Raw genomic sequence first — 24,983 nt, forward strand, 5'->3', positions numbered from 1 at the left:
ACCGCTCTAACATTGGAAATACATGTCCTCAAAATGGAAGGCAGTCAGGACCATCTCTAGCCAAGGAACAACATGGTCTGAGAGCATGTCGGATTATTCTGTAGGTAAATCCGAGCTCTCCATTTAGTATGATATGTTACATTTTGTATGTATTCATTTTTGCATGTCCAACATCCGTTGTGTATAATATGTTACAAATTTGCAAACGTACAATACGTTATAATCGTATATGTTACAAATGTAAAAATCTACCAGCCACTCAGGCAAAATATTTTTTTTGTGCTAAAATTACACCAACAAAACACAAAAAACAGATGAGCATGCTTTGTAATGTTTCCAAAACAAATGTATTACTAGTAAGAAGTAATGTGGTATAATTGTTTAATTTCATTTTTTGGGACCTGAGTCTTAACCAAAATATTACAGACTACCCCAACAAAAGAAAATCATGTTCCCGGGGTAATGTGACTCAAGTCATGTTTGTGCCTGTGAGATTGAGTCTGACTAGTAGAAGTGTTGTCTTTTCTTCTGTCGTGGAAATTCTTACACAGGGACACTCAAAGTCAATTTTAAATTAATCATTGTTTTTTTGTCAGGGCGCTGGAGAGGTTAATAATACAACAGGGGCAGGAAATAGACAGGTCAAGGCAGGCAGGGGTCAGTAAACCAGAGGTGGGGCAACGGTACCGGATGGCAGGCAGGCTCAGGGTAGACAGAGGTCAAAAATTCAGAGGTGGGGTACAGGTCAGGCAGAGTGATCAGGCAGGCGGGCTCAGAGTCAGGACAGGCAAAGGTCAAAACCAGGATGGTGAGAAAAAGAGAGCCTTGGCAAAGCAGGAGCTGAGACACAAAAATGCTAGTTGACTTGACAAACAAGGTGAACTGGCAACAGAGAACACAGGTATAAATACACAGGGGATAATGGGGAAGACGGGCCTGGAGGAGGGTGGAGACAATCACAAGGAGAGGTGATACCGATCAGGGCGTGACACCTGTTGTGTCATCGGCAAAGAGACATCTATTACAAAACATCAAAAAGTGTAATGGCCATCAGAGATTGTCATGCCAAGCCTTTGATACTGGTTAAGCCTACAAGGTAGAGAGGGATGTATTTTGCTGAATTTATTGCATATATTTTATATAATTATAAATATCAGAGTTCCCTCTAGCTCATCATTGTCTGCAGCCTGCTCTGATCGTAGTGTAATGAAACAGGCAGGGAGAGTGAGCTCATTTGTGGTGGCCGGTGAACCCTCAACCTTATGGCCCGTAACCCAGCGTAGTATCGACTGTGCCCCAAAAGCATGCTGAAGTGGCAAAGTCAACATCCCGGTTTATAAACACAGGGTCGATACAGTTATTATATGTGGTCGTAAACATTATTTTGAGTTAATACAATGAGGGGGAGGGTGTTACATTTATTTTACAGTACTAGGGGAGGGTCATGTGAAAATATTTGTAACTTTGGGGAGGGGGGTGCATTTTCTTTTATGACACCTTGAGTTGGACCAGCCCCTCCCCCACATTAAATTTAGATCTGTCTCTTAGAAACACATTTGGCGTCGGTTACAGCTGTGATTCTTTTTGGGTAAATCTATAAGAGCTTTGCACACCTGGATTGTGGAATATTTGCCCATTTTTATAAAAATACATCTTCAAGCTCTGTCTAGATGTTGGGGATCATGGTCAGACAGCAATTTTCAAGTATTGCCATTGATCTTTAAGCATATTTAAGTCGAAACTGTAACTTGGCCACTCAGTAACATTCACTGTCTTCTTGGTAAGCAACTCCAGTGTAGATTTGGCCTTCTGTTCATTGTCATTTAGGTCATTATTGCAGCGTCACTGGAATATTCTTGATCCATCCTCAGTTTTCTACCATTACAGACGTTGAACTCTGTAGCTGTTTTAAAATCACTGTCCTGCAGCTCAGTTCAGAAGGACGACAGTATCTTTAATGCCTCTGGGTGGTTTAATATATAATCCACAGCATAATAATTAACTTGACCATGCTTAAAAAGATACGAAATGTCTGATTTGTGGTTGTTACCCATCTACCAATCACTGTCCTTCTTCATGAGGCTTTCAAATAGCTCCCTGGTTTTTGTAGTCTATGCTTGAATTTCAATACTTGAATGAGGGAGCTTACGTATGGGGGACAGAGGAAGGGTTAGTCATTTAAAAATTGTCAACCCCTATTATTTCACACTGAGTGAGTCATTGTAATTTATGTGATTTGTTCAGCCAAATTTTAGGCTAATTTAGGCTTCCCTAAACAAAGTGGCTGAATACTTATGCAACGACTATATCAAATAATTCTTCCACTTTGACGTTGCAGACAATTTTGTGTAGATTGTTGACAAGAAATGACAAATAAATCAATTTTAATCCCACTTTGTAACACAATAAAATGTGAAGAAATCCAAGTGGAAGTTATTTATTCTGTCATTACGTTACAGTTACTGTGCATTGTCTCTTATCACTTGTATGTAGCAATAAGGCAGCACTTAGAAATAAAAGTTGATGAACTCATGTTTTTTCTATTTTTGTCATATCTATTTGACACAAGGTCTCATTTTCTAAAATGGATGCAACATCTTTTGAGTGCTACCTCTAACACATCTAACACACTCAACATTGACAGCTATGCTCATGAAATGTCAATCTAAATGAGTTAAGAAAGTAATTGAAGGTAATTTCACATAATCAAAGTGCCCAAGAAGAGTCGGTGGGGGACCAAGAAGTATCCAGGGGCTTCTAACATGAAGCCAATAAAGGCTATATTTTACTTTGATAGCATAATCCTCAAAGGCAAACACAAGCCAGTCAAATCTCTCAGGGCTTCCTTTTCACAGAGACACAACATATTTGCCATATATTTACCTTAAGTAACCAAGTTGTAACGTCTGTGTTATATAACGCTACCATCTCATCGCTTTTAGCCTGGTCCTAGATCTGTTTGTGCTGTATAGGCAACTCGTATGTTCGTTCGTGTGTCAGACCTTAGGAGTTGGCTATGCAGCACTAGATCTGGGACCAGACTACTCCGCTTTCACTAGTTGACTGACAGTTATGCAGCCCAAAGAGGCCACGGTAACATTCACCCAGACCTCTCCATGGTAACTCAAGTAAACAATGGAGCTTAGTGGCTATCTGCAGACTAGAGACAGGCAGGAACACTCTTGGGGATTCACAGAGGTACAGTAGCCTATCATTTGATACTATTAAACAGCTAAACGTATAACAATGAAAGTATAATTAATTTCTTCCTCAATTAAATATATATTTTTAAATCATATATGGAAAACATCCCTGTCACTGCAAAATTGTTTTAGGAGGGAGCTCTTCATTTATTTCTTTCATTGTTTGTTTACAGATCTTGGTTTACAGATCTTGGTTTACATGTCTCTTATACTTTGAGGATACAGTATACACAACATGTAGGCCTAATATGAGACATTTCAATAGGTATTTTGTTTTTCCTCTACCTCATTAATACTTTGACATCTAGGGCAAGGATGGTGTCTGTATCCCAGTCACCTGGTGAGCCTCACAGGAGGCTCCTTCCATTGTTCCTGGGACAGAGGTACAGGAATGTGTCCTTTGTATTGGACACCTCAGAGGCCATCAGCACTGCTCTGGGGTCAGTGAAGCGCCTGCTCATCCAGACCCTGCTGAACAAGGCATCCCTCAGAGACTCGCTCTTCAACATCATAGGCTTCTCATACAAGGTACTGTACAACTCACAATGTTAATGCTGTAAGCATTATCATCAAATGAAATGTTATTGGTCGAGTACCCATATTTTGAAGATGTTATCCCAGGTGCAGCAAAATGCTTATGTTTCTAGCTCCAACAGTGCAATAATACTGAACAATACACACAAATCTCAAAAATAAAAATAAGGAATATCAGAACGAGCAATGTCAGAGTCCGGAATATAAATATGCATATGATGGTGTGTGTAGACAGTATATGAATGGAAAAGGTGTGTACAGCAGTAGTTCTATGGGATGAGCCTTGACTAGAACACAGTATAAACATATGAAGTGGGTAAAACAGTATGTAAACATTATTAATTAAAGTGACCCGTGTTCACCGACTATGTACAGCTGAAGTCGGAAGCTTACATACACCATAGCCAAATACATTTAACCTCAGTTTTTCACAATTCCTGACATTTAATCCTAGTAAAAATTGTTTTAGGTCAGTCAGGATCACCACTTAATTTTAAGAATGTGAAATGTCAGAATAATAGAGAGAATTATTTATTTCAGCTTTTATTTCTTTCATCATATTCCCAGTGGGTCAGAAGTTTACATACACATTTACATTTACATTTAAGTCATTTAGCAGACGCTCTTATCCAGAGCGACTTACAAATTGGCACTCAATTAGTATTTGGTAGCATTGCCTTTAAATTGTTTAACTTGGGTCAAACGTTTTGGGTAGCCTTCCACAAATTTCCCACAATAAGTTGGGGGAATTTCGGCCCATTCCTCCATACAGAGCTGGTGTAACTGAGTCAGGTTTGTATGCCTAATTGCTCGCACACGCTTTTTCAGTTCTGCCCACAAATGTTCTATAGGATTGAGGTCAGGGCTTTGTGATGGCCACTCCAATACCTTGACTTTGTTGTCCTTAAGCCATTTTGCCACAACTTTGGAAGTATGCTTGGGGTCATTGTCAATTTGGAAGACCCAAGCTTTAACTTCCTGACTGATGTCTTGAGATGTTGCTTCAATATATCCCCATAATTTTCCATCCTCATGATGCCATCTATTTTGTGAAGTGCACCAGTCCCTCCTGCAGCAAAGCACTCCCACAACATGATGCTGCCACCCCCGTGCTTCATGGTTGGGATGGTGTTCTTTGGCTTGCAATCCTCCCCCTTTTTCCTCCTAACATAACCATGGTCATTATGACCAAACAGTTCTATTTTTGTTTCATCAGACCAGAGGACATTTCTCCAAAAAGTACAATCTTTGTCCCCATGTGCAGTTGCAAACCATAGTCTGGCTTTTTATGGCGGTTTTGGAGCAGTGGCTTCCTTCTTGCTGAGGGGCCTTTCAGGTTATGTCGATATAGGACTCATTTTAATGTGGATATAGATACTTTTGATCCTGTTTCCCCCAGCATCTTCACAAGGTCCTTTGCTGTTGTTCTGGGATTGATTTGCACTTTTCGCACAAAAGTACGTTTATCTCTAAGGAGACAGAACGCATCTCCTCCCTGAACAGTATGATGGCTGCGTGGTCCCATGGTGTTTATACTTGCGTACTATTGTTTGTACAGATGAACGTGGTACCTTCAGGCGTTTGGAAATTGCTCCCAAGGATGAATCAGACTTGTGGAGGTCTACAATTGTTTTCTGAGGTCTTGGCTGATTTCTTTAGATTTTCCCATGATGTCAAGCAAAGAGGTACTGAGTTTGAAGGTAGGCCTTGAAATACATCCACAGGTACACCTCCAATTGACTCAAATTATGTCAATTCGCCTATCAGAAGCTTCTAAAGCCATGACATCATTTTCTGGAATTTTCCAAGCTGTTTAAATGCACAGTCAACTTAGTGTATGTTAACTTCTGACCCACTGGAATTGTGATACAGTGAATTATAAGTGAAATAATCTGTCCGTAAACAATGGTTGGAAAAGTTACTTGTGTCATGTACAAAGTAGATGTTCTAACTGACTTGCCAAAACTATAGTTTGTTAACATGTAAATGTAAATGTTAACAAGAAATTTGTGGAGTGGTTGAAAACGAATTTTAATGACTCCAACCTAAGTGTATGTAAACTTCCGACTTCAACTGTACATAGGGCAGCAGTCTCTAAGATGCAGGGTAGAGTACCAGGTGGTTGCCGGCTAGTGACAGTGACTAAGTTCAGGGCAGGGTACTGGGCGGAGGCCGGCTAATGGTGACTAATATGCCTATGTGAGTGTTTTACATGTGAGGAGTGTGTTTCGGGAAGATAATGCAGTGGGTTCAGTACCTAGTTGTAGTAAAATGCCTTTTTCCCAACCCTGGCGTATGGCTAACGGTTTGTCACATTTTGCTCAGCATTTTGATGCATTATGAACACCTTATACATTCCTTCCTGGGTTTTAACATTGTTGTCCCATGTTGCCCAACCCTAGGTAACCCGTTGGTCTGAGCACATGGTGCCCTGTGCTCCAGACACTGTCTACGAGGCTCTATCCTGGATTCACTCCCTCAGCTCCAGCCCAGGTAGGGACCTCCTGGCTGCCCTGAGTACAGCCTTCAGCGACCCAGCCTGCCATGCCGTCCACCTGGTCACCACCGGTCTCCCTGACCACCCAGAGGAAATCCTCCGGGCCCTGTCAACCATGGCAGGGGAGAGGCCAGTCCATGTGTTCCACCTGTCGCTATCTAACCCCAGCAGCAGCAGCTCTCTGGACGGCAGGACTCAGGACTTCATGCAGTGTCTGACTCACGCCACAAGAGGGAACTGTTATGTTCTCCCTGTCGGGATGGATGGGGAAGTAGAGCAGGTGGGGGACCATGAGAGTTGGTGATTCATTTACACTGATTGAGTCTTAATGAATTTGAGTGTCCACTGCTCATCATTGAGCACTTACTTGATTAATTAATCATTGTCGGGGTTAGTAGAAGGAAGGTCACCTCCACCAGATTTCATTGTTTCAGTGTGATTTCAGACAGTAGCCAAGTTCGTTATTATTACACTCATATAGCAGTCAACACACACTGAAATCCATGAGCATACAAAATATGAATGGATAAGAGCAAATAAATAAAATACTAGTTTAAGAAAATGTAATAATAAATGTCCTGCGGTCTTAAAGCGACTCATTCATTAATGAGCAGAAATATGGGATTGGTGACCTCATTGTACTGTTCAGTTCTAGTCTCTGGTATAGTCAGTTGGTTTTGGCTGCGGGTGTTCCTGCCTGTCACTGTGTTTCGGTCAGGGGGTGGCCAGTCTCTGAATTGAGATTTTAGGAGGCTGACAGCGAAGTCTGTGTCCTTCTCTAATTAAGCCGGAGTAGGGACAGGGTCAGAAGTGCAGGATGGTGTGGCATGCGCTCTTCTGAATATGCTCCAGGTTATCAGACTGGGCCTGGGTCAGTGAGCTGTGCCAAGCAGGAGCGGCATACTCCAGAGTGGGGCATATGTACTGTAGCCAGTGTAAATGCTCACAAGGTCTTCTTGTAACACATGGAACCTTTTTGAGGCGGAAGGAGAAAACATTTTTTTATTGCTCTTGGTTACCATAGTAGCAACCTGCTCACCCCATTATAAGTCCTTCTGTGCTATTACCCATAAAGTCGTAACAGCACTTTGAGATTCTGGCCCTCAATCCAGAAAGGGCACGGGACTGGGTGGATTTCATGTGAAGGTTATTGATAGGACCTTGCACTTGACAGGGTTCAGTGACATTCTGCTTGCTTGAACCCATGTGTTGAAGTTGTTAAGAGCCTGCTGTGGTGTGCTGATGTTTCCTGTTGTACATGGTGTGGCTCAGATTTAGATCATCAACATACAATACATGACCAAAGGTATGTGGACACCTGCTTGTCGAACATTTCATTCCAAAATCATGGGCATTAGTACGGAGTTGGTCCCCCCTTTGCTGCTATAACAGCCTCCACTCTTCTGGGAAGGCAATCCACGAGATGTTGGAACATTGCTGCGGGGGACTTGCTTCCACTCAGCCACAAGAGCATTAGTGAGGTCGGGCACTGATGTTGGGCGATTAGGCGTGGCTCGCAGTTGGCGTGGCTCGCAGATGGGGTTGAGGTCAGGGCTCTGTGCAGGCCAGTCAAGGTCTTCCACGCCGATCTCGACAAAACATTTCTGCATGGACCTTGCTTTGTGCCAGATAGTGAGGTGTGATTCATCACTTCAGAGAACGCGTGTCCACTGCTCTAGAATCCAATGGCGGCGAGCTTTACACCACTCCAACCAATGCTTGGCATTGTGCATGGTGATCTTAGGCTTGTGTGAGGCTGCTTGCCCACGGAAACCCTTTAAAAAAAATAATTTTACCCCTTTTTCTCCCCAATTTCGTGGTATCCAATTGGTAGTTAGTCTTGTCTCATCGCTGCAACTCCTGTACAGAGAGAGAGAGAGAGAGAGAGAGAGAGAGAGAGAGAGAGAGAGAGAGAGAGAGAGAGAGAGAGAGAGAGAGAGAGAGAGAGAGAGAGAGAGAGAGAGAGAGAGAGAGAGAGAGAGAGAGAGAGAGAGAGAGAGAGAGAGGCGAAGGTCGAGAGCCATGCGTCCCAGAAACACGACCCAACCAAGCCACACTGCTTCTTGACACAATGCCCGCTTAACCCAGACACCAGCCACACCAATGTGTCGGAGGAAACACTGTACACCTGGCTACCGCGTCAGCGTGCATGCGCCCAGCCCGCCACAGGAGTCGCTAGAGCGCGATGGGACAAGGACATCCCTGCTGGCAAAACCCTCCCCTACCCGGACGACGCTGGGCCAATTGTGCACCGCCCCATGGGTCTCCCGGTCGCAGCCGGCTGGGACAGAGCCTGTACTCGAACCAGGATCTCTAGTGGCACAGTAAGTAACTGCGATGCAGTGCCTTATACCACTGCACCACTCAGGAGGCCCGGAAACCCATTTCATGAAGCTTCCGACGAACAGTTCTTGTGCTGAGGTTGCTTCCAGAGGTAGTTTGGAACTCGATAGTGTGTTGCAACTGACGAATTACTATTTTTACGCGCTTCAGCACTCGGCGGTACCGTTCTGAGCTCGTGTGGCTTACCACTTCGCGGCTGATCCGCTGTTGCTCCTAGACGTTTTCACTTGACAATAACAGCACTTACAGTTGACCGGGGCATCTTGAGGAGGGAAGAAATTTGATGAAGTGACTTGTTGCAAAGGTGGCATCCTATGACGGTGCCATGTTGAAAATCACTGAGCTCTTCAGTACGGGCCATTCTACTGGCAGTGTTTGTCTATGGAGATTGCATGGCGGTGTGCTCGATTTTATACACCTGTCAGTTTGAAGGGGTGTCCACATACTTTTTGGCCACATAGTGTTTTTTCCACCTACTGTTGACATCCCGGGCTGTGCTGTCAATGACTGATAGGAAGATGAGAGGGCCCAGAAGAGTTCCTTGAGCACACACCTCCCACCAGTTCCTGCCAGTCTTAGAGGCTGTCATGGTAGCGTACCTGTTGTTTGTGGCCGGTCACGAATCTGTAGAGTCGGATATTTATTTTTTTAACACATTAGCAACTATTACATCTATAACAAACTGGTGAGCTGGTCCAGAAAAAGGCTTGAATTTAACAAGGAATGTGAATTCCCAAATCTCTAAGTTTAAGTCACAAAAAGAAAAAACATTGAATAAGGAGAGTTATGATTAAAGTCTTGGGTGTGTCCTTCCAGGTGATTCCATTGTACACTGCTGAGAGCCAGCCCTCAGTGCCGACCTGTTCTCCAGTGAAGTCCTGCAGTCAGTCCCCTTCTGTTGTTCCACTGCAGCCTTTACTGCCCTTATCTCCTCTCAGGTTGGTCTCCTGGATTACCAAATGTTAAACAGCTACATACAGAATGCACTGTATACACTGGGATTATACACCACTAGCCTGGATACCAGTCTGTGTAGCTAACATTCCACTCATCATGCTCAACACACTTTGGCACATCACACAGAGTACAAGGAGTTGAATATTAGCTAAACAGGCTGGTACCCAGGCTAGTAAACCACTGCTATAACCACAAAATAATCAAAGCATTTCTGGACAATTTGTCTATTGTGTGTACAGTATCTAAGCATTTATGGACAGGATTTATGTACAGTATCTAAGCATTTACGTACAGGATGTGTATAGACATGTTATTGGCTACATCTATGCAGTCTGGTTCCCACTGAGGTAAAAAACATATTTATTGTGGTTGTGCTGCAGGTGTATGCTTGGTAATCCCTTCTGTCCAGTTAGTAGCTGTGTGTTGTCAGGGAGGGCCCTGTCCCTATGCAGCACAGAGTTTCTCCCAGGCTGCCGTGTGTTGGCCAGGAGGGAGCTGGATGGCCTTTACTACTTGGGCACTGTAACGCAGCTAGTCCAGGTAACATGCATACATCCCTTCATGCATGTCATCTTTTAAAGGATATTGAATATATTATCATATCGCCTAAGCACAATATCATTCAAAAATGAAAGCACCAAACACCATTAGAGGCTTATGTAAGATGTTGGGTTGCTATCTTTAGCCTACCAGTGAATATACTGTAATGATGTGTCAATGCTCCATTGAGCTTGGTTCCTTGCCTCCCGATGCCATGCCGTGAGCAAAAATGTATTTTCTTCTCTCCCCCAGGGTCGAAGAGGAGTGTACGTGGTTGAGTTTGACAGGCCGGGGACGAGGAGACCCGAAGGGGGAGACGGTCACGCTATGAGGATGTCCCAGCAACAGCAGCTAGTCTGCTCTCCAGACATGCTGAACCACACTCAGGCCCACACACACTGTCTGGTCCCTGGGGATGCGGTGTTGTCCCCGTGGGAACCTGACCTGAGGAGATACGGTCCGGGGAGAGTGGTCTCCGGAATGGAGACACGAGATTCAGTGACAGGTAAGGTGCGGTTGATCAGAAGGGTTGACTATTACATTGTCTCCCACTGTGAAAGAGTCATGACTCTGGATATGAGAATTATGACAGATGTTTCACCCCTTTCATATCAGTAATGCTCAAATTAGGGGCTGCACAGAAGACCAGTGTGTGGCACTATATTATACGTTGCACTCTAAGCTGAGGTCTAAATTTGCCCTTGCAGTAGAGAGTGGGAAGGGGCTCCAGGTGCTGCTGTGGAATGGTAGGCTGATGCAGGTGCCTGGGGATCTAGCTGTGTGGATCCCGGCTTCTCAGCATGAACGGATCGTCAGGGAGCTCCAGCGAATTCCTCTGCCGCCATGCTGCAATGACAATTTGCTCCACGTCCACAGCACCATGTGGCCTCCCTATCTGTACTGCACTGGAACACAGTGCTGTCCATCAGCAGGTGGACCATGCCATTGTCCAATCATGCAGCCATGGTGGCCACTGAGAGTTCCGCCTACTCATGTGCATGGCCTGAGAGAGAGGGAGGGGCTAGAGAGGAAAAAGCGGCAAGACAGGGCAGAGCTAGAGAAGAAGGTGGACCTCCAGTTGGGTGAGCTCAAGGAAACTAAAGAGGTCGAACCTGAGACATCATCTTCGTCCTCTTCATCCCTGTCGGGTGATGAGGAAGCAGGGGCCATAGGGGAAAAGTCTGTCAGCCCATTGGCTAGCACAGAGCCCTCTCCCCTGGACAAGCTGGGGCCAGAACACGGCCGACCTGACTGGAGGTACTGGAGGAGAAGCCATCCAGAGCCACAGCACAGACAACCAGGTATTGAATATACTCAGTTAAAATTGAGTGATTCTTTATGCACATCCTGCTACTGAGCATGTTGAAAATAACACTATATTGGAAAAGCAGAGTAACGTAAAACTGATGATTAAACAAACCAAAAGAAAAACATGCATGTTTACACCATACATATGATCCAATGTCTGTTGATTTTTCAGAGAAAGTACCAAGGGGAAAATTCCAGTCTATGAAAATCAGCTACCCTGACGTCGAGATCAGTGGCTCACCCAATCACAGCTCCATGTTTCAGCCACTTCCTGGCTGTGAGAGGAGGGTGACCATCAGGGATGTGTTTGGCCTGACAGACTCCAAACCTCGTCCAAAAACGAGACTACAGTTAACCGCTGGCAACACGATCACAGGTGTTTATACATGATGGTTTTGACTATTGAAGATGAATCTTGTGGGGTCTTAAAAATACCCACACCAGTAGAAATACACATTTTCGAGCTGAAAGACAATGGGCAGAGCTTACCCATGATGTTGCGCAACAGTGTAAGTCACTAAGACATAGTTTTAGTCAAAGTATGATATATTTGGGCTTGAAGTGCCAGATCCAAACGTGTGATTTCGGATGTTTCCGTGAGTCTTACGTGTCTTTTCCTATGGAGATGACGTGCAAATTACTTCCAGCCTACGTTTCATTTCAGGGCTGGGTTTTAATTAAACATTACCACCCACCAGCATGGCAATATCTATTAATCAGAAACACCTGCTGCAAAGTTTCCTATTCACGACTTGTCTGAGAGCCAAACAGCTTTTCTTTGTAGCCTACACTTGGTTTTCCACTAGATAAAGTCAAAATTGGCTACATCGTACAAATTCATGAAAACAAAAATGAGCTTTTTGTTCTTTAAGGTTATGGTTAGGCTAAGGTTAGCAGTGTGGTTAAGGTTAATATGAGAATTCAGTTTAAAATCTGATTTACAAAAAATAAAATGTAGAAATAGACAGGGTTTATGGCTGTGGCTGTGTTAACTAGTGATGACCCTACACTTGACCGCTTTGCCATGGAGCAAATTAAAATGTGAAAACTGTTTTTGCACCTCCCCTTTTAACAGCAAATTACCATAATCAATACATTTCACTTATTGAGCTAGTCTGCCTTTCACAACTGAAATGGTGCGCACATAACTTTCATGAGCTGGCTAAGGTTAGCATGCTAGCTAGTTACACTGACAGCTGTCAGTCAGTGCCCCATTTGTTGATATTTCTCTGCTACACGTGGAAATCACCACAATCCCATCCCCAATTCCTGAATAAGTATTAGCAGCCTGCGCCAGTCTTCTAGGTGGAACCTAAACAAGAATGTACGCTTTAGGACAGGAATTACTCGAAATAGGTGCAACAACTTCCTCTGAGGTGGGCTTTTAAACATTTGCTTGAGTTGACAAGAAAAACTGTGCCAAAAACAAATTACCATGATATAAAATATACTTTATTATGCTGATATGGTAAAAAAATACATAATTAGTGCTTTACGTGATGCATTTAGGCAGACATTTGACATAAATAATTTAATATAAAAAATGTAATCCTCATCAGATCATCAAAATATGGCTTCTCATTTAGCAGCAAATTAATAAATGTATAACTGCCGCTCTAAAGCGACAAATTCATCCAGAAGACAAGACTCACTTGAAAATACATATGTAAATGTTCCGATTGGACAGTTTTGTTATTGGTAGCAGAACAGTCAAAGGGGATTGGTTAGGGGTTAGAGGTGAAAGGTGAGGTTCATACTCTCTCCTGCATTAATGCGTACTAGCCGGGTCTGTTGCTGTGAGTCCTGCGTTCCCGCGGTAATCGCATAGGTACCTGGAGACACCTCAATGTGGAAATCCTCAGGTGATGACCGTGCCTGGAGAAACGCAAGCATACCTTAGTATCTCAAACACATGACTATGACAAGTAAAGCCATTTCAAATGGAATGTTTTTGTTGACTTTCACCATTTGAATGTATGGGATCTGTCCTAAACTTCTAAATGTACAATATGACAGGTTGCTGCCCTTAGGAGGCTGTAACTTTGCCTTACATGTTTCCTGATCTGCAGTGAGGTCCCTGTGCATTGGTGAGATTGAGAATGGAATCTGCACACATGGGTTCTCTCATTTTCCATAAGCTCAGTCTCCGATGTGTAAAAGTTCTGTAATACAAACAAAAATTCACCCAGCATTCACAAATGCGTGCACCAAATAAGGGCAATAGGATTGGGTTGGAGCACATACAATACCTTGCATTGATATGTTGTCTGAGCCATGAATTCCACTATGGTCTCAAAAGCATCATCCATGCTTGTGTGTGCTGAGTTTCCCAGAACCTATAATATGGACAGTTGGGGATATGATAAAGACACATAGAAGTTTACAAAAATACTCAATATACTCAATAGTCCATATAGTTCATAGAATTCTGAGAGAAGACATAAAAACAATTACACGTAGGCCTACCTCACTCCCGGCGCTGCCATCCGTTGGTGTTGTATTGGGAGACGGACTCACACTCGTCCAGTCTACGCTCCGTCTCGACGCTCGCTCCAGTACTTCCAGGCCGAGTCTGGCGGAGCGGCGCAGGGATGACTCCAGCTGCCAGGCTTGAGTTGCCATGCGAAAATCTCAAATCTCCGCCGTACCCGAGACACCGACAAACGACCCTTTCATGACAAGGAGTAACATTGTAGCGTACTGTTAACGTAACACAACGCTGACGTCACAACCTCCCTTGGTTTGTAGTGCGCTCTAGTGATGTGGGTGCGTATCATACATATGACAGAGCACGACCAGCTATGCAACGTGCAGTGAGCACTCGATTAGATTCCTAGAAATTCGAGAATATAATGTTGAACATGAACTCATTACATCCTATCGTATGAATTTGTGTGGACGAGACAAACAATTTATTCACGTAAAGTTACTTACCCAAACACTTGCGCCTGTTTTGGTTACTTTTGCGCGCACTAAACTTGCCGTAAAGATTACGTCGTCACATTTCCGGTCTAGGACACCGCCCTTATCTGGATTGGCTCAAACCAGCTCATTCTCTCAGCAAATTAGTCCTGTATTATGGCAAGTGTCACGATATTTCAAATAAATTGTCAATTATTAAACATGATTTAAAAATGGGCATTGTTCAATTGATGTGCTGTGAAATGGTTAGAATGCTGGATGTAATAATGTCTAGTTTCAAGAATGTTCTCTCTTTTAGGTTGTTTTAATATACTTATGTAACAGACCACTTTCACAAAGATATCAAATACCAAAACGACATAGGTTTGCCAACTTATAGCAGACAATTCTAAAGATCAAAATGAGTGACACAGCGGTCTAAGGCACTGCATCTCAGTGAGGCGCCACTACACACCCTGGTTCGAATCCAGGCTGTATTACAACCGGTCATGATTGGGAGTCCCATAGGGCGGTGCACAATTGGCCCAGCGTCATCCAGGTTTGGCCATCATTGTAAATAAGAAATGGTTCTTTACTGTCTTGCCTAGATAAATTAAGGTTAAATAAATAAAATACATATTTGACTCAGCAGTAATCAAACCCTGGTCTAGCAAAACCATTTGGGTACAGGTTGACCCAGCCAACCACTGACACCCCATTCATCCAATTATCTAGAGTTAATGTAATCAAGGCAATTTGTAGATCAGTGAATCTGTCCAGGCAGCAATATCTCAAACACAGCGATTCTCAACTGGTGTGTCACAGTGCGAGTATAAATGTAATTAAAAAATACATCTGAATTTAAAACCAAGACTACGTATAATTTAATAACTCGATCTCTCAACAATTTCCCTGCGTTTAATAGAGCTATTAGCACTATTCAGCAGATTTGTAGTCCCAAACCAGTGAGTTTAACATTCAAGATAACTGCTAGTTACTATCAATATAGCAGTAAAAATATTTTTCCTGCTTGCATTTAGGCAACAAAAAAATGTGCTGCAAATATTGGGTGACAGACATTGTTTAATTAACTTTGGTCCCGAGGCAAAACCAATTGAGACCCACTGCTCTAACACCTTAATTAGCCTAGTCAGATGTGTACATGTTAAGTTGGAACAAGTCCGCACACCCTGTAGCTACCAGGAACAGGGTTAGTGACCAATGGCAAAGGCATTCTATGCAGCAAATCAATACATTATCAGTTCCTTGCGCAACAACTATTACCCAACAATGTGTGAGATAAGCGTCAGACAACATTTACATCTTCAACAGACCACAAGACAAAGCCAATCCAATTTATACAGTTTATTCTTGCAAAAAACATTGACAGGAGCTTATGCCATCAGCACGCAGGCTCCTCCCACTGCCTTGATCTTCTCCTCTGCCCTTCGACTGAAAAACTTTGCCTTGACGATCACAGGCTGCTTGGGCAGCTTGCCTTTGCCCAGCACTTTGAAGTATCCCTGTGGAGACAGAACCAACATTGCTTAACACATCTACACAAAAAGTTAGACATCTCATTGAGTTGCCCACCATCCCACAAAGTCAGTCCTATTAAGTACATGGCCCTAAATGCTGCATCTGCTAAATGAATGATTCCAAAACAATAGGCAGCAGATCCAGTTACACAAGTATACAGACCTTAAAGACATGCATGGCCATCTCGAACTACTAGCTACCGCCTATATCCACTTGATAAACCCTCACAGCAGCTCCTTTCACACAAATGCCAGTCTAAGATTCAGTGCCAGAGGTCAGCATGGCTACAACAAACTTGATTTTTAAGTCTAAACCATTGACACCCTGGCACTACTGGTCAAGAAGCCCATGTTATTCAACAACCGCAGCAGGCCGTCATTTGTGCAAGCCTCTAATTAGGGATTTCATTACATCAGTTTAGTTTGAATGGCCAGCTAGTACACAAGCAAGTTCTCCACAGCCCAGTTAGATAATTCTGCATGACAGAGTGTAAAGGCCAAGAGCTCCTGCTCAAACATGGCTCTAGAACAGTCCTGGCAACAATGTATAACACTTGTAACTGTCCATGTGGCCGATTGACCTATTACAGGGCCAGCCGGTGAATAGGAACAGTATTCACTCTTAGAGAACTCTAGCACACCAAAACAACGGTGTTTGTCAAGATGTGACTCTGAGTCTCTGACAGCATCACTCCATGTGGCTTACTGAACACAAAGCTATTTATAAGCCACTAACCAGGGGAATGATTACCTGAACCAGGTGTGTTAGCACAGGGCTAAATAAAAGGCCTGTAGAGTAGACTGGTCATATTCAAAAAAAATGCCATAATATTGCTATAACTGGAGGCAAGTCAAAATTGTTCCTCAAATAAATCCAAATCTACCTTCAAAAACCATTACACTTAAGGGAGAATATATGTATGAACCAGCACCGTCGCCTGGGACCAGACATATGGTGCTCTGGGAAGACACTTACAGCGCGCACGGCATCAATGATGGGTGCAGGGCCTTCGGGCTTCTTGGCGTAGTTGAGCCTGGTCTGCTCGCTCACGAGCGTCCACAGTTTGTCCAGGTTGACAGTGGGGCAGTGCACGGTGTTCCTCTTGAGATGGTAGTGTCTCATGCCCACCTTACCAAAGTACCCAGGGTGGCTGTGGAAGCACAGAGACCAGACATGTCAAGCATATTGTATCACACCAAATTCTTACTGGTGATGAAGTTGACGCACAGTCTTAACACTCATGACAATGTAATCAATAGATGACATCAGAAGTGGTGGGATTGAAAATCCTCCAGAAAGCAAAACCCATCAACAAAAAATAAATACAGGACTTTGTATGTGTTGTCAATAGTAACTTCACAGCATGACAAGGCAAGCTGTTGCACAAAATGAACACGACAAGGAATTATTTCATCCTACAGCCTTCAGTAAAGTGAGCATTAAAAAAAAAAAAAATATGACTAATATAGATGTGTTGACAAAAATATCAACACTTGTAACTGCCCATGTGGGTGACTAGCCTACGAGGGGCCAGTCGGTGAATAGGACCAGTCTTCACTCTTAGAGAACTCTAGCACACCAAGACAATGGTGTTTGTCAAGATGAGACTCTGAGTCTCTGATAGCGTCACGCACTATGCCGAGGATCACTCCCTCTTAAAAAACACAACATTGATAATGTTTTCTTACTACTCAAGCCACCAAACAATGCAGTGTACACCTACAGTAAAGGTTCACAATTAATACGTTAAATCATTTCTTACTAAAAACAAAAATGGAAAAGTACTCTACTCACTATTTGTCGAAGTTAATTCTGTGGTGATGCATGCCACCAGCATTACCACGACCTCCAGGATGCTTCCTGTGCTTGCCTAGGATGAGAGAAACAATACTCACACGTTTTGCAATAGCTACCATTACTATCCACAAGTATCACCAATGTTGACCATGCTCAACTCACCGATACGACCATGTCCGTGGCTGACGTGCCCTCGGAGCTTCCTGGTCTTGGTCTTCTTGGTAGGCTGCAAGACATAATTTACTTTAGGATAACAAAATAAATATCATGATTGGACAACATGTAGGAGACATTTAACCATGTCAACAACCAAACAGAATACTTCATGACGGGGCAAGAACGAGATAAATAAAACACATACGCTCGAGGTTCAACTTCGCTTCAAGCTACCCTACTTATGGCAGGTAACGTTAGCGACTAATAGATTAGCTAGTAAACTAAACTACCACAACATAGATGTGGTCATAATGGCTAATGTTGCAAGTATTTCGATATAAAATATTTTATAAGAACTGTTCACTTGAGTTTCGTGACAGAATTAAGAATTTACGAAATTGTAACGTCAGTAAACGTGGGTCGCTACCAAGCAAAGGCCTGTATCTAACATTCGGGAGAACTCGCCGGTTTACAACGTTTTTCTAACGTATTCTCCTTAATAATGACAATGGATAGGGACAATGTCTATAACATATAAGACAACTAAACAAACTTGTGATTTTTCTACTCGTACAACACAGGATGGACATAGATTTAAACCTAATTTTACAGCAGCAGTATACACGACGACACTTACCATCTTGGAGGAGAGGTGAAAGAGGAATGGGAATCTGAAATCTCACGGTTTTGTACGAGATTTACGTTCCGACAACTTTCATAGAAACCAACAGCGACATCAGACGGACACCAAGAGGAATACAGAATAAACATAGATCATTTGACCTCGTTAATGAAACAGTGATATTAATTCCTGAATTAGAATGAATGAGAATTCTGTTTTCCCCCAACCAAAACCGAATGATTAATCTTTGTAGGCCTGCATCAAACTGAAGTGAAATTAAAAGTCAATAGGCAGTCTGTAATTTCTAATTAATCAGAAATATTTCATGGGGTATTTCCTCTATGATCTGTTTATGTCACACGTGTAGCAGAGAGAGAGAGAGAGAGAGAGACTGTAGCAAATATCTCACTTGGAGTAACACCAAGTTAATTTATGTTCATGGTAGTACTGTACAGAATTGGGCAGCTCATGATTTATCGTATTTTCCAGCATAGTAGGTGGCGGCATGCACTTAAACGGTTGTTTGCGGACCGCCATGTAATCATAGAAGAAGACGACCACCAAATTCAACCCAAGTTATTTTTGCATTGAAGAAGAACCAACTCAGTGGCGTAGTGCAGGGTATACTCACGTTCTTTTCAGTAGCCTAGGCATGGTGTATACTCACCTCTTAATCCCCATAGATGTGTTTCAAAGTAGTGTAGTGGAGGTATATGCTGTATCAATTAATAAGGGTGATGGAACAGATCAGAATGTTTAGCTTAAAATGTTGATAAAATATCATTTATTCACAATTTAAGCGCAGCAATGTGCGCAAGAGCAAATGTTCCAACATTCTATTTGCGGGAAAACAACTTTTTAAAATGCGCAATTCACGTGAGCTGTTTCATTAACAGAGATGAACATATCCGTTAGAAAGTTAGAGAGGGGAGATGCAATCATCATGGGTTACTAATTGACTATGATAATCTCTTTGGCTGCTAGACAATTTGATTTGAAAACCAATAGAAAAGGAGAGCGCATAAGAGGAACTGTTTATAAAATATTTCCCTCAACATTTCTATGGTTGGACTTTGAAGCAAGTTAAATACATGTCTTACCTGTTGCCTCATATGAAGTAAAACGTCAAGGTTTCAAACAATTAAGGAACAGGAAAAATATAGCGACGCTAATGATAGGCCTAAACTCCCGGAAAGGCTTTCCCAAAAACCTTCAATTAAATGTTAACTAGCTACAAAGTAGCCTACGACTAACTTTTTAAAATTGTATTTATTTAACTAGGCAAGTCAGTTAAGAACACATTCTTATTTACAATGACTGCCTGCCAAAAGGCCTCCTGTGGGGACGGGGGCTGGGATAAAAAAATATAGGACAAAATACACATCACGACACTGCATAAACAGAAACCGAAGACAGCAACATAACATGGCAGCAATACATCACGTGAAGAAGCCACCACTTTCAGTAAGAGTGTCCATGATTGAGTCAAATTCTACCTGGCAGAATTATATCATGATTATTTGCATCAATCCAGTGGCCATTTGTTTTGCAAACGCCATCTCATGTGCACTACAGAAAGACAGCTAACCAAACAACAGTGTTGGTGCTTGCAGACTTGAATTAAAGGGTAACTACACTCAAAAATCTAAATGTCTTAGATTTTTCTCAGACCTCAAAAGTGGTCACCTGATGTGGTTTAAACATTGTTGTGGACTTATAATAAAGTGCGACTTTGAGAGCAAAAACCTGAATAAAAAATAAATACATCTGAAACCGGTGAAATTCTGACTCCGTTGACAGCCTCGTTTATCTATTTCAGTAGTAGGCCTACTATTAGCCTACTTGCACAGTACATATTGGGTTGGCCTGACTGTGAAATACCAATATAGGATTCATCATTTTAGGTCCTTCAGAATACGTGTCACTGTTTCTTATAGATTTGTTTTACACAGGGCGCCTTCCTTTGCCGGGTGGGCTGTTAATGACATTTTTGGCAAAATTAGAGTATGTCTACTTCTCCAGGCCCCACTGAGCCCACGGGTTCTATTTATCTTTGATGGAACACGTGAGTGATTTTCTCTGTAATGCATTTTAAAGAGGTTGCTTTTTGGACATGTTACTAATATGTTTTGATGAGGGGACTATAGGAGTAGTAGCCCGTCTCAGATGATGGCTTCATATTAAGGCTCCGTTATGTGATGTTGTAGCCTACTTCCCTGTATTGTTTAAGATGAACATACAGTATAGCATATTTATCTTATTGTGATGTTGTTCTCAGTCGTATTACATCACAAGCAGTTCAACAGTGTAAGCCACACAGAGAGCTTATTAAATGTAAGTTCTAATATGTCATTCTACGGTAAGCCACATGCAGCCTACTACATTTCCATCTACAGGAGGTGCCTGTGAGTTATGGATTTCACAAGAATCGATTTTACACTGAGTGAATTTACTATTACGTTTGCCGTGCTGTGCAGACTGTGATGTCAAGTCCAGAGTGTGTGTGCCCTCTGCAAGAAGAGGTGGTTGTGCAAAAAGTGCACCAACAAACACCATTCCCATCATACAACTAACAATCCTACCTGCAGGTTTGTGGCCCCTGTGAAAATGCACCAGCATTATCACCAACCCCAGCAAAGAGTAGTACCATCACTCACATAGACCAATCACACTTAAATAGTCACATGATGGCTTGGACCATTGTAGGCATACAGCAGGCACATCTTATAGACGATGCACAAATTAACACATATCAGCCTTACCAAATGGCCGGGGTCCCAAACAACGTACAGCTGCAGGCATACCACGACAATGCCAATGCCAACATACACATGAGCGACGCCCCTCGGGAGCAGCGAAGGCTTCTGGAGAACGGTCATTTCTCAGTTATTGTTTTCATATCTACAAAAAATAAGCTATTTTCTATACGTTCGGAGTGCGAGCTGATCAAGGGGTCAAAAATGTAGATATTGCCAGATGTATGTTCACTGTCCGAGGAACAGGCCGTGGAAGCTTTATTTCTGGCAAAAGTGTCCGGTGTTCTTTTTCTCTCCTCCTTTCTGCCTGTCTTGTTGTACATGGAACCTGTCTCACATGCATTAATTAAAAAACCCTTAAGATGTCAGCTGCTAATTTTCAGATTTACACCACATCAACACTCAGCCATTTTCACTGGACTATCAAGCCCCTGTTTCTGCCAAGTCATGATTTCCCTGGGGGTTAGCCTTGCAATAACAAACGCTTATGGAGAGATGTTTGGAGTTAACGTGACATGTCAGTAATCCAACTTGCTGCACAGTTTGGAGGAAGAAGGCTACCTTGACCTGTCAAATTCTATCCACCTCTTCTGTGTGAGATATGTGTTCCTACCTCGTCTGCAGGCAGATCTGCAGCATTTCACAGATAGTTGGAATAATCACCCTTTAAGAACAGAGGTGAACCTGACACCTCCCCAGCTGTTGCCTTAGCACTACACAACTGATTAAAATGATAAAGTCATCATCAAGCTTCAAGTGGTATTTATGTACTCATTTGTGATCTGGTAATGTAAAAGTCTAATAATGACATTATCTTGTATTGTTTGTCCTCATGTCTGTTTTTCAGCATAAAGTACTTTGTAGCCACTTAGTATGGACACCAGGTGACACTACACACACAGATTCCTGTTGAACACAGTCTCGTTAACTACCTTGTTTTCTCAATAACAGTCTCCTTCACTTCATCCCACTCCCCCTTCTTAACTAAATCCTCTAGGTTATATCAGCTGTGTTGGTGAACCCCTCCCGCATCTGAACTGGCTGACACAGAGGGAACAGCATGATCATAGGTGAGAGGTCACTTGGTCGGGTCAACAGGAAGTATTATTAAAGAGATGCTTTGCATTGAAATACAGATAGAGCAGAGTTAATGTTCCAAGGTCAGTTTTGCATTTCACCTCCTGATGATTATGATGACTGACTGTGTTAGAATAAAAAATAAAAAAAGCTTAATCATGCTCTCTCTCCATCTCTCTCATCTGCAGGTATGTTTTGATGTGAGAGAGGAAGCCAGTCCCGTCATCGCCACCCCACCTGCTCTTAAAATAACCTTCGGGCCGACTGGGAGCCCAAGGCTGGTTAGGAGACACCGCTAGAGACACTATGTAATTGTGATGAACTGAGAGAATATTAGGGTAGCACTGTAATTCATTAATCATATGCGGTCTTCCCTGCTCCTCTGTTTTACCTCTTTCCTTTAGAGGTGTCTTCAACACCTCTCTCCCCACCTCATCTTTCTTACTCTTTATTATAATGCACACCATATGTGCATTGAAGTACAGATTGAATTGTATTTATAATATAATATTACAATTATAATATTTATAATGCATGTATTATGTATTTATAACACCTGGATAATGAACTTTCAATAAAGCTTTTCACATTTCCAACAGGTACAGACCAGGCCAAAGCCTGCTTTACCATGGGCAGCGCCATTGAGGATTTTCACAATTTTGAAGCATTTTGGGACATCCAATGGGTTAATGAACATTCCATCACTGCATGTGGTTGTAAATCACCAACCTTGATTCTATGCCTGTTCTGACAGCACACTCCAGATGCCAGTATTCACCCTTTCAGTTTGTTTACCGACTGCCAATAAACTCATAGAAGTTGAAAAATAAGGACTTCTTAAAAATGTAGATAGCCCTCAATGGCACTACCCATGCCGTCACAGAAGTCATTATAGCAAAAAGAAGGGCCGTCTATCTACCTCTATGGTACAGATCCACCTGGTCCTCCACATATTTTCTTATGTTTCGATAGTGTAACATACATTAAGCTTTAAAACAAATACATTAGTACTTTTGATATCAATGAAAGAGTTGCATGAGTTTTTTGTTAAATTAATAGATGTTTCTCAAGTTACGATTCGGCCACCTCAAATCAAACTGGGATAGAGAGGATACACATTACGCTGTTAATTGCCTGGGATTTAGTTTGAAATGGCTTACCTCCATGCCCATCAACAAAGCTGATCTGTCCCAGTTCTGTATAGAGTAATGGATTTATTTTCCAATGCTATATATTTGACTTTATACAGTATCTAGTACTGGACTTGGAGTCTGAATCTGAACCTGAATCAGAGTTAGTCTGAGTCTGTATGGGATCCAGGTCTGAAATCTGGATCTGATTCAGATTCACTGTAAATATAATCAGACCTGGAGCCAGAACCAAAGTCAGAACTGAATCCGTCAATAGAGTTGGATCCAAAGTCAGAATCAGAAACAAAATTGGAATTTGATTGAGAACCTGAAGATGGGGAGGACATTGAGGGGTGTTATGTGGTGTCCAATGAGCAGCCTGAGAAGGAGCAAGGGGCAACAGGGATGGAGAGTGAGGATTTCTGCGCAGTGTATTTGAATGGGGGCGACTTGCTGTGCTGTGATGGCTGCCCTAAGGTCTACCACCTCTCCTGCCATGTATCACCCCTCCTAAACTTCCCACTGTACGTATTGAGATCCTATTTTCTGGTGTTTATAAACGTTTTATAATGATATCTAAAAAAAAAATCAATTAGAGCTTTACATCCCGCAAATGTTACATGTGTGGATACAATTTAATGAATGTCTAGAATACTGTTGTGCAAAACAGAAACTGTCTTCTGTTGGCATTGTTGACAATGTTCACAGAGCTACAATATGAAATATGTAACCAACAACCCTACCGACAGTTTATGTAATACTGAAAGCCCCTGGATAGGATGAGAAAGTTTGACAAATGTGACTCTGACCCTCTCTCGCTGTCCTACAGGGGTGACTGGGTGTGCATATTGTTCCGGAGTGACCCAGACCCTGGCGTGGACTATGACTGTAGGACCATACACCCCTCGACAGACCACCAGGTGGCAGGCACACCCTACACACTGTCCAGCCTGGACCAAAGAGTGGGTTATGTTGATGATGATGATGACTTGATTGTATTCATTAGGAAATTCTTTCCATGTCATACAGCAAAAGCAAGCATACACGTATAAACAGAGAAAGATTTACGGCACATCACTATACATATATATTAAAAGTGTCCACATAAGAGCTCGCTTGCTGCTTAGGACTGGGGACTATCGGGGGTGAAATTACAATTCATTTCTTCCTGGTACCAGATCTCCTATACGTGCACGTGCTTACACGTGCAGCAAAAAATAAATAAATGGGCCTAATCATAGAATTACATATAGAATCCCTATTAATTCAATAGGATCTCTATGGGCCTAGTTGTAAAGATTTGTCATTTAACTTTTAAAACGTATGACTTTTTATTGTGCCATAAACACAACCAGTCATTATGTTTTCATCGGATTGTCAAACAATTACTTCAAAGGGCTCCTTTACTAGGCTACCCGTGCACGTTCATCCATTCGAAACATATTTCCAGCCTCCAAACAGCGGTGAAGGGAAAGAGACATCTATTACACAAAACATGTGTAAAGACATTTGGCAATTGTCATTAGTCCAGAATGAATGCCTCTGCTGTCCACGTGCGTCTCGGTTTCAGCCAGTCATCTCTGCCTTGGCAACATGTCAGTGTTCTGGTCGAACCACAATGCA

General features: G+C 42.5%; 3 protein-coding genes and 2 non-coding genes across 9 annotated transcripts; 1 reads left to right on the forward strand and 4 right to left on the reverse strand.

Annotated features, from left to right (window-relative positions):
• c9h11orf16 (chromosome 9 C11orf16 homolog) lies at nt 1-12,079 on the forward strand. 2 transcript variants are annotated; one of them, XM_071415504.1, is made up of 8 exons: nt 1-100; nt 3,512-3,731; nt 6,140-6,514; nt 9,394-9,515; nt 9,915-10,074; nt 10,327-10,579; nt 10,782-11,375; nt 11,555-12,079. In XM_071415504.1, exons 2-8 carry the CDS (start codon nt 3,519-3,521, stop codon nt 11,770-11,772), a joined length of 1,935 nt encoding a protein of 644 aa, XP_071271605.1. In that variant the 5' UTR covers nt 1-100; nt 3,512-3,518; the 3' UTR covers nt 11,773-12,079. The 2 variants fall into 2 exon arrangements, with proteins under 2 accessions (XP_071271605.1, XP_071271606.1); XM_071415505.1 differs by having other exon boundaries at nt 22-104; nt 11,555-11,895.
• A 733-nt stretch (nt 12,080-12,812) lies between these two features.
• akip1 (A kinase (PRKA) interacting protein 1) lies at nt 12,813-14,454 on the reverse strand. The gene is made up of 5 exons (XM_071415511.1): nt 14,317-14,454; nt 13,849-14,051; nt 13,632-13,718; nt 13,434-13,544; nt 12,813-13,257 (listed from the first exon to the last, which is right to left on the reverse strand). Exons 2-5 carry the CDS (start codon nt 14,002-14,004, stop codon nt 13,114-13,116), a joined length of 498 nt encoding a protein of 165 aa, XP_071271612.1. The 5' UTR covers nt 14,005-14,051; nt 14,317-14,454; the 3' UTR covers nt 12,813-13,113.
• A 1,179-nt stretch (nt 14,455-15,633) lies between these two features.
• On the reverse strand, nt 15,634-19,875 carry LOC139584003 (large ribosomal subunit protein uL15). 4 transcript variants are annotated; one of them, XM_071415512.1, is made up of 7 exons: nt 19,498-19,875; nt 19,065-19,113; nt 18,413-18,487; nt 17,782-17,845; nt 17,617-17,692; nt 16,798-16,972; nt 15,634-15,806 (listed from the first exon to the last, which is right to left on the reverse strand). In XM_071415512.1, the coding sequence occupies exons 3-7, from the start codon at nt 18,413-18,415 to the stop codon at nt 15,678-15,680; spliced, it is 447 nt and encodes a 148-aa protein (XP_071271613.1). In that variant the 5' UTR covers nt 18,416-18,487; nt 19,065-19,113; nt 19,498-19,875; the 3' UTR covers nt 15,634-15,677. The 4 variants fall into 4 exon arrangements, with proteins under 4 accessions (XP_071271613.1, XP_071271615.1, XP_071271614.1 ...); XM_071415514.1 differs by having other exon boundaries at nt 19,029-19,113; nt 19,498-19,768; XM_071415513.1 differs by lacking the exon at nt 19,498-19,875 and having other exon boundaries at nt 19,065-19,458.
• Nucleotides 16,374-16,504, reverse strand: LOC139531187 (small nucleolar RNA SNORA3/SNORA45 family). Its single transcript, XR_011666291.1, has one exon. It is a non-coding gene; the product is annotated as a small nucleolar RNA SNORA3/SNORA45 family (small nucleolar RNA).
• On the reverse strand, nt 17,314-17,443 carry LOC139531188 (small nucleolar RNA SNORA3/SNORA45 family). Its single transcript, XR_011666292.1, has one exon. It is a non-coding gene; the product is annotated as a small nucleolar RNA SNORA3/SNORA45 family (small nucleolar RNA).
• Nucleotides 19,876-24,983: the final 5,108 nt, after the last annotated feature.

Source organism: Salvelinus alpinus, chromosome 9 (genome assembly GCF_045679555.1).
Source record: "Salvelinus alpinus chromosome 9, SLU_Salpinus.1, whole genome shotgun sequence".
Classification (NCBI taxonomy): domain Eukaryota; kingdom Metazoa; phylum Chordata; class Actinopteri; order Salmoniformes; family Salmonidae; genus Salvelinus; species Salvelinus alpinus.

Coding starts and splice junctions, on each gene's coding strand:
- c9h11orf16 (XM_071415504.1), top strand. CDS start 3,519: ATGGTGTCTGTATCCCAGTCACCTGGTGAGCCTCACAGGAGGCTCCTT. Junction 9,516..9,914: donor CTGCCCTTATCTCCTCTCAG/GTTGGTCTCCTG, acceptor GTTGTGCTGCAG/GTGTATGCTTGGTAATCCCT. Junction 11,376..11,554: donor GCCACAGCACAGACAACCAG/GTATTGAATATA, acceptor TTGATTTTTCAG/AGAAAGTACCAAGGGGAAAA.
- akip1 (XM_071415511.1), bottom strand. CDS start 14,004: ATGGCAACTCAAGCCTGGCAGCTGGAGTCATCCCTGCGCCGCTCCGCC. Junction 13,719..13,848: donor ATGGCAGCGCCGGGAGTGAG/GTAGGCCTACGT, acceptor TCCATATTATAG/GTTCTGGGAAACTCAGCACA. Junction 13,258..13,433: donor CACTGCAGATCAGGAAACAT/GTAAGGCAAAGT, acceptor GCGTTTCTCCAG/GCACGGTCATCACCTGAGGA.
- LOC139584003 (XM_071415512.1), bottom strand. Junction 17,693..17,781: donor CCACGGACATGGTCGTATCG/GTGAGTTGAGCA, acceptor CTCTCATCCTAG/GCAAGCACAGGAAGCATCCT. Junction 16,973..17,616: donor AGAATTAACTTCGACAAATA/GTGAGTAGAGTA, acceptor GTGCTTCCACAG/CCACCCTGGGTACTTTGGTA.